At 45.5% G+C, this 8,469-nt stretch overlaps 1 protein-coding gene across 1 annotated transcript in view; it reads right to left on the bottom strand.

Moving 5' to 3' along the window:
* GAK (cyclin G associated kinase) overlaps nt 1–8,469 on the bottom strand; it is a 96,666-nt gene that overhangs the window by 23,330 nt on the left and 64,867 nt on the right. Inside the window, exon 18 of the mRNA XM_006874137.1 lies at nt 7,560–7,639. Coding sequence (XP_006874199.1) covers nt 7,560–7,639 — 80 coding nt within the window. The remainder of the gene's footprint in view (nt 1–7,559; nt 7,640–8,469) is intronic.

Genomic DNA, 8,469 nt, shown 5'->3' with positions numbered 1-8,469 from the left:
TGTTTTGTTTTTTTAAAAACTGCTAAAGTGGATAGAGAGAAATACTGTTAACTGATGGTACATGGAGGGGATCATAATCATTGTAATGAAACAAGGTGTATGATTTGTTGAATGTAAAACTGATGATCTGCCCTGTAAACTTTCACTCAATCCACAATAAAAACCTTAAAAAAAAAGAAAAAATTTATGCATGAACTACTAGTCAGTGATGATGAAATTGAAAAGTTCTACCAACATCTTCAGTGGGAAATTGATCAAACATTTAATCAAGATGCAATGATAAGTATTGGTGATTCGATACAAAGTTGGGAACTAACAAGAAAAGTCAGCAGTTGGAAAACATGGTCTTGATGATGGAAACGATATTGAAGAGCTCATGACAGAATGTTGCAAGACCAGTAACTTTTCTCAACAACACACTTGGCAATTGTACACGCGGCCCTCACCAGATGGAATATACAGGTACCAAATGGACTACATCTGTGAGAAGAAATGATGGAGAAATGCAGTCTCATCAGCCAAAACAAGGCTAGAGGCAGACCATGGAACTGCTAATCAACTGCTCATATGCAAGTTCAGGCTCAAGCGGAAGAAAATTAAAACAAGTCCACAGGAGTCAAAATATTACTTTGAATACATCCCATCTACATTTAAAGATCATCTCAAGAGCAGATTTGATGCATCAGACACTAATGACAGAAGACCAGAGCAGCTGTGGAATGACACCAAGGACATCATCATAAAAAGGTCATAAAAAGGCACGAAAGAAAGAAAAGACCACAGCGGGTATCAGAAGAGACTTGCTCTTGAATGTAGACAGACTACAGCAACTGGAAGAAATACCGAAGTTAAATAGCAGAACATTTCAGATAGCAACTCAGGAAGACAAAGACTAACCTTGTGGAGAATGAGTATTACAGAACACTTAATTGTGCTCATGAAGAAGCTGTACATAGAACAAGAGGACACTGAATGGTTTCAAACCAGGAAAGGTGTGAACCAGGGCTGTAGTCTCTCACAATACTTATTCCATCTGTATGCTGAGCACATAATCTGAGAAACTGGATTATAGAAGAACAGGGCATCAGACTTGAAGGAAGGGTCATTATCAACCTGTCATATGCAGATGACTCAACCTTGCTGAAAGGGAAGAGGACTTGAAATATTTAATGAAGATCAAAGACCACAGCCTTCTGTATGGGTTGCACCTCAATGTAAAGAAAATGAAAATTCTCACCAGTGAACCAATAAATAACATCATCATAACTGGAGAAAATACTGAAGTTGTCAAAGACTTCATTTTACTTGGATTCACCATCAAACTCACGGAAGCAGCAGTCAAGACATCAAACAATGTATTGCATTATCCACATCTGCTGCAAAGACATTTTTGAAGTGTTCAAGAGCAAAGATATCAGTTTGTAGACTAAGGTGCGTCTAACATAATCTATAGTATTTTCAATCACCTCACATGCATGTGAAAGTTGGACGATGAATAAGGAAGACCATAAAAGAATTAATTGTGTTAGGCAAATAATATTGAAAGTACCATGGACTACCAGAAGAATAAACAGCTAGCTCTGTGTTGGAAGAAGTGCAGCCAGAGTGCTCCTTATGCCAGGATGGCTAAACTTCCTCTCTCGTACTTTGTTGTTCAGAAGGCCATCACGGTGGCAGAGTGGTGTTTGTTCGTTGTGTGCTGTTGACTTGGTTTGGACTCACAGGTTTCGGAGGCTGTAAAGCTTTATGGGAGCAAAAAGCCTCATCTTTCTCCCACGGAGTAGTTGGTAGATCCAAACTACAGCTATTTCAGTTAGCAGTCTAACACATAACCCATTATATCACCAGAGCTCCTCTGATAAAGTGGAGGGTCAGTGGAAAAGAGGACATCCCCCAATGAGACGGTGCCAGAAACAGTGGGCTCGTTAGGAACGATAGTGAAGATGGCGCAGAAGCGGGCAGGGTTTCCTTCTGTTGTGCATGGGGTCGCCATGAGTTAGAACGGACTCAACACCACCTAACAACAAGATGTCATTTGCTAGTATTTGTTTCAGAACTTTTATATCTACGCCCATGAGATGTTGTTAGGGGCCGTCAAGTCAGTTCCGACTCATAGCAACCCTACGTACAAACAAAACCTGCCCGGTTCCGCATCCTCCTCCTCCCAACTGCATATGTATTGAGGCGACTGAAAATCCTACGGATTGGGTCAGGAGCACCTTCGTTCTCCAAGTGACACCTTTGCTTTAAAGAGGACCTTTTGCAGCAGATTTGCTGACTGCTGCCTCCATGGATGTCGATTATGACGCCAAGTCAAAGGAAATCTTTGACAACTTCAATCTTTTCTCTGCTATTCATGCTGCTGCTTATTGGTCCAAGTGTTGTTGTTGTTAGGTGCCATCAAGCTGGCACTGACTCATAGTGACCCTATACACAACAAACAAAACACTGCCTGGTCTTTGGCCACCTCACAATCATTGGACCTCCTGAGCCCACTGCTGCTGCCACTGTGCCAACCCATCTCACTGAGGGTCTTCCTCTTTTTCTCTGACCCTCCACCTTACCAAACAGGATCTCCTTCTCCAGGGACTGCTCCCTCCTGACAATATGTCCGAAGTATGAGAGACGAAGTCTAGCTATCCTGGCTTCCAAGAAGCACTCTGGCTGCACTTCTTCCAACACAGATCTGTTGGTTCTTTTGACAGCCGATGGCACTCCAACACCCTAACTCAAAAGCATCAATTCTTCTATGGTCTTCCTTATTCACTGTCCAGCTTTCGCATGCATATGAGGTTATTGAAAATACCACGGCTTGGGTCAGGCGCATCTTAGTCCTCACTGGTCTAGTACTGAGGATTTTCGTTTACTTTATGTTGACATGTAATACATACTGAAGGCTGTAATCTAATAATTCAACAATAAATGCTTGAAGTTCTCCTCGCTTTCAGCAAGCAAGTTTTAACATCTGTATCTTACAGGTTGTTAATGAGTCTTCCTCCAGTCCCAATGGCACATTCTTCTGTATATTATCCAACTTCTCAGTGTACAGACTGAGTAAGCACATGAAAGGATACAACCCAGATGCAGAGAAGAACTGAGTCTAAGCCACACAGCATCCCTTGTTCTGTTCAGATGCCACAGGCCTTCCGGTCTATGTGTAGACTCCTCATAAACATGGTCATGTGTTCCGGTATTCCCACGCACCACGCCAAAACACCAAACCAGCTGCACTCGAGTCAAGTGTGACCCACAGAGATCCCACTCATGGGGTTGTCAGGAGTCATGAAAGGCGCTCGCCTGCCCTTTTCCTTCCCTATTGTGCCCACATTGGATTTGGTAATGAGGTATGCTGGCCTCATGATTCGAACAGCTAAAAAAGCGTTCTCTCATCTTCTATTTTCAGGGTTAAAAATTAGTATAAATTCTTTCTTCAAAGTCTGGAGTTCACTAGGGGAGCAATCTGGGCATGGCATTTGCGGGGAGGGGTTTACACGACAAACTACACTTCTGTAGCAGATCTGCAGCTAGGTCAGCTGATTAGGGTGTTTTCACATGAATGTTCATGTTGTTGTTCACTGCTGACCCATAGCGACCCAGTACAGGTTTTCCGAGGAGCAGCTGGTGGATTTGAACTGCTGACCTTGTGGTTCACAGTCCAGTGCTGATCCACAGCGCCACAGCTCAAGCATCTTTATTTAGCCAAATGCAGAGGACGACCCAAACATCCACCAACAGGTGACAGGAAAACCAATTGTGATGCAGATACACAGAAGAACAGCACTTGGCACGGGAAAGGACTAAGGTGCTGACAGCTTCAACGCCAGGCAGTGAGGTGACTCTACAGGACAAGCATGGGACTGCTTGCTACAAGGTTTGCAGTTTGAGCCCACCAGCTGCTACACTGGAAAAAAGAAGACGTTTCTGCTCCCACCAAGATTTACAGCCTTGGAACTGCTATACAGGGGCACTATGATCTGCAACAACATGGATGAATCTCATAAATAACGCTGCTGAGTGAAATAGGTCAAGTCCACCCCCCTCACCCCCCAAAAAACCCAAAAGCAAACTGTATGACCATATTTATATAAAATCCTACAAAACACAAACTAATCTATGTCAGCAGACCACTGGCTGGCATGGAGGGTGGGGACGAGGCCTTTGGGGCATGATGGGTAGTTTTATCACCTTGCATTTGGTGCCAGATTTCTTCTGGGTCAGTTTTGATACACTGATACAATTGATACAAATTTGATACATTGCCCCTAACATGGGCGCTGTCCATGATCAGCACCGGACTGTGAACCTCAATGTCGGCAGTTCAGACCCACCAGCTTCTCCATGGAAACCCTAGACAGGGTTGCTGTAAGTCAGAACCAACTCAATGGCAGTTAACAACAACAACAACAACGCCCTCACTACTTTCCTTTGTCATTTCTAATACTGGGCGCTTGTGGCCTCGCTCTCTCATTTTTGACCAGATCTGCCAAGGGTTTGTTCATTTCATTAATGTCTGAAATCTACAGAGTTCAAAAAGCATCGTTTCTGGCTTTGTTGATTTTTCCTACAATAGGATTGCTTTTAATTTAATTGAGTTCTGCTCTTCCCTTTGATTATTTCTCACCCCTACTGGGTTTGATTTGCTGTTCTCCCTCTAACTTCATGAGCTGTGACTTGGAGTTGGTAGTGGTTAGGTGCCGTTGAGTTGGCCTGCACCATCCTCTCAGGCGACACTGTGTGTGGGTCCAGTGAGTTTAGATCACTGATTCTTTATTTACAATGTGCCTTTAAAGTTCCATATGCCTCTAAAGCCAGCTTTAAATGCATCCCACACGTTTTGACATGTTCTTTTCATTATCATTCAGTTAACAATGTTCTAGTCCAACTTTGTGCTTTTGGAGGGACTGGAGGGGGAGAGACACATGAGTTAAGAGTTATCAGTGTGTTTCTTAATTATCAAAACACCGGGAGATTTCTGACGTGCTTTTCTGCTACTGATTTCCACTGTGTTTCTATTTTTCCCAATGCTATGAGACTTGTCTTACGAATCGGCATATGGTGGGGGATCTCGGTCAATGTTCCCTGTGCACTTACATAGAATGCGGCTTCTCCAGTTGCTCACTGTAATGTATGAACCCAGCTCAAGCTAAATGTAAAAGTTCTGTGTCTATATGGACCTTCTGTGTACTGGTATCGTTGTTGTTGTTGCTAAGTGCCGTTGAGACGATTCTGACCCATAACGACCCTGTTTAGGGTTTCCAAGGAGCATCTGGTGAGCTTGAACTACCAATCTTGCAGTTCAAATGACTTTGCAGTCTGATGCATTAGCCCACAGAGCCGCATCAGGACTCCCTCAGCCAATGAGAAACCCACCATGTGTAGAGATTTGTCAGTGTCACCTTTAAGTTCGGTCAATTTTTACCTTCTATTTTTAAGTGGATAGAAGGTAAAAACTGACCGAACTTATTTTAAGTGGGGGGCCAGGCCTGGTAGCGTAGTGGTTACGAATCGGGCTGCAAACCTTAAGGTTAGAAACTACCAGCCGCTCCGTGGGAGAAAGATGAGGCTTTCTACTCCCGTAAAGATTTACACCCTCGGAAACCCTGTACAGGGTCGCTATGGGTCGGAACCGACTTGACGGCACTTAACAACAACAACAACATTTTTAAGTGGTGGTATCAGGCTGGACTGCAAACCACAAAGTCTAAAGTTTGAACCCACGAGCCGCTCTGCAGGGGAAAGATAAGGCTTTTTGCTCCCTCGAACATCTAAAGCCTCGAAAACCCTACATAGGGTTGTTATGAGTAGGAACCGACTCCAAGGCACTTAATAACACCACCAACAATTAGGGTTTTAGGATGAGCACTAGACTGCTAACCACAAGGTCAGTGGTTCAAACCTACCAGCAGCATCTCAGGACAAAGATGAAGCAAGGTGCTTACTGCAATAAAGATTTACAGTCTGAGAACACTCCCACACTGGGCAGCTGGGCACCAGAGCTGACTCAAGGATAGCGGGCTTGGCTTTTGGTTTATTAGATGCTCAAGGAGCCCTCGTGGCGCAGTACTTGGCTGCAAACCAAATGGTCGGCAGTTCAAACCCACCAATCACTCCACAGGAGAAGATCTGTCTGTCTGCTTCAGTAAAGATGATGACAGCCTCAGAAACCCTATGGGGCAGTTTTACTATATTGTGTGGGGTTCCCAGCAGTCAGAACTGACTCTCTAACAGTGGTTTTGGTGAATATTGTTGTTGTTAAGTGCCATCAAGTTGGTTTCAGAGCAGAGCAACCCCTTATAGGGTTTCTGAGGCTGTAAATCTTTGCAGGAGCAGAAAGCCTCATTCTTCTCCTGTGGAGTGGCTGGTGGGCTTGAACCACTGACCATGTGGTTTGCAGACCGGTGTTAAACATACAGAGCCATGGCGCTCCCCTGGCGGGTATTCGGTGCTCAGAGGCAGGACTGCTACATCTTCCTGTTGAAGCTTTGCAGCAGCACGGTAGCAGACCTGTTAGTGTCTGCAAGATCTGCCGTTTCCCATCACGGAACTTTCAGCATTGATGGGACAGTCCTGGTGTGGCGCTGGAGTTTAAGCACCAGACTGCTGACCAAAGGGTTAGCGATTCAAACCCAGCAGCCACTCCTTGGAAACCTTCTATAGTAGAGTCGCTATGAGTCAGAACCAACTCAACAGCACTTAACAAGACATTATCACTGAACTGCTGCCAACCACGGAGTCCTGGTGTGGTGCTGTAGGATAAGCTCTGGACTACAAACTCAGCTTGAACAGCAAGGTCGGCAGTTCAAACTCACCTCGAAAACCCTTACACAGGGTCGCTATGAGACGGAGCATTGTTTCTTATGTTATTGTTGTTAAAGTGCTGTCGAGTCGATTCCGACTCATAGCGACCCTGTACAGGGTCTCCATGAATGGCTGAAAACTATCACAGTTGGGAGCAGCTGACACTTGCCAATTACTGTCAGTCTGGCATCTTCATCTCAACTGGGAAGTGAATGAGCTCTCCCACACTGGGGTCAAGTTCTGCACTGTTCAGCATTTAACGTAATACATTTTAACAAGTTAATGTACCTGGAAATGCACAGTAGACTAAAAAAAGTGTATTGCAAGAGTTGAGGGTTAGTCCTGGGTTGTTTCTTAATTATATATTTGTGTCTCAAACCAGCTTGGGAGCTTTGTGGCCGTACCCTATTCACCTCCAGTCACAATGTCCAGCACAGCGCTCTGTGAAAACGCACCAAACGTCTAAGTGTTCCGTCAGGTTATAGTGTGTTCAATGCCTAAAAGCTAATTCTAAAAAGAGACACTGCCCATTCCAAAGTCACCCATGCCAAACATGGGATTCTGCCACAGCCCAATCTTAGAACCAAGAGAGACCTTGGTTGTAGATGAAAAGATCCATCACGTAAGACGACAGTTGAAGCCTCCGCTCCATTTACACATCCCACCCGGTTATCTGTGTGGTTAGCAGTTTGGGATATTTATGCACCCTACCTCCCCGCCTGGCCCCTACCCAATGGCCATGCACCGGGACACCAACGTACTTGGCAAACTTCACAGTCGTTGCATTCCGTGGCACGAAACCAGTGTGGAACTGGATCTGGAACATCTTCATGGACGCCATCTGCAGAGAGAAAGCGAACAGGAGGTTCCTTGTGCTGCTGAGCGGGAGAACACACCCCGATTTCACACTGAATTCCCTGCCCACAAGGATAGCTGAAGTCAAGTGGTTGCAGGGGAGTAGTTCACGTTTAGTTCCCATGGACAGACAGGACCCTGGGCCATGCTATGTGTGTCGGGGGGGTGGGGTGGGATGGGATAAGTGGGATAAGCAGAGAGGAGGGGTGGAGTAGGGAGGAGAGGAGCGGCCAGCAGCAGATGAAGACACTGAACAGATGCGGGTATCGTCCCTACGAGGGGCAGCGCGGGTCCCTGTAACCGACCCCCCCAGGATGCTTTACAGAGGTTTATACTGACGCCGACCCAGGCAGAAGGCCAGTGGATACTTAAGGACAACGTGGTCCTCTAATGTCTAGGGCGACACTGGAAAGACCCAACTTTCCAGGCTAAAACCCCTCTGCCTTACACTTTGTGCAGGTTGGTAGGGATTCCAAGGTGCATTTATCTGAGGGAAGCATCAAAGCTCTTGCTGGACAGCTCGCTTCACTCAAAGATCCACTGAGAATTGCTAGGCCATGATGCTCAGCGCAATACTCTGTGAGTTGACGGAATTAGACCACGTGTTGTAAATTTGCTCTGGTAAAATTGTTGTTGTTGTCAGGTGCCATTGAGTCAGAAACGACTCATAGCGACCACATGCACAGCAGAACAAAACAATGTCCGATCCTGGGCCAACCACACCACCGCTGCCACACTTGATGCCATCAATGATGCCACCTGGCTGATCCATCTCGTTGGGGGTCTTCCTCTTTTTCTCTGACCCTCCACCTTACC

The sequence above is a fragment of the Chrysochloris asiatica genome, unplaced genomic scaffold (assembly GCF_000296735.1).
Source record: "Chrysochloris asiatica unplaced genomic scaffold, ChrAsi1.0 scaffold00262, whole genome shotgun sequence".
NCBI lineage: Eukaryota > Metazoa > Chordata > Mammalia > Afrosoricida > Chrysochloridae > Chrysochloris > Chrysochloris asiatica.
Note: the sequence above shows the minus strand (reverse complement) of the source record. Positions and strands in the feature narration are given on the sequence as shown.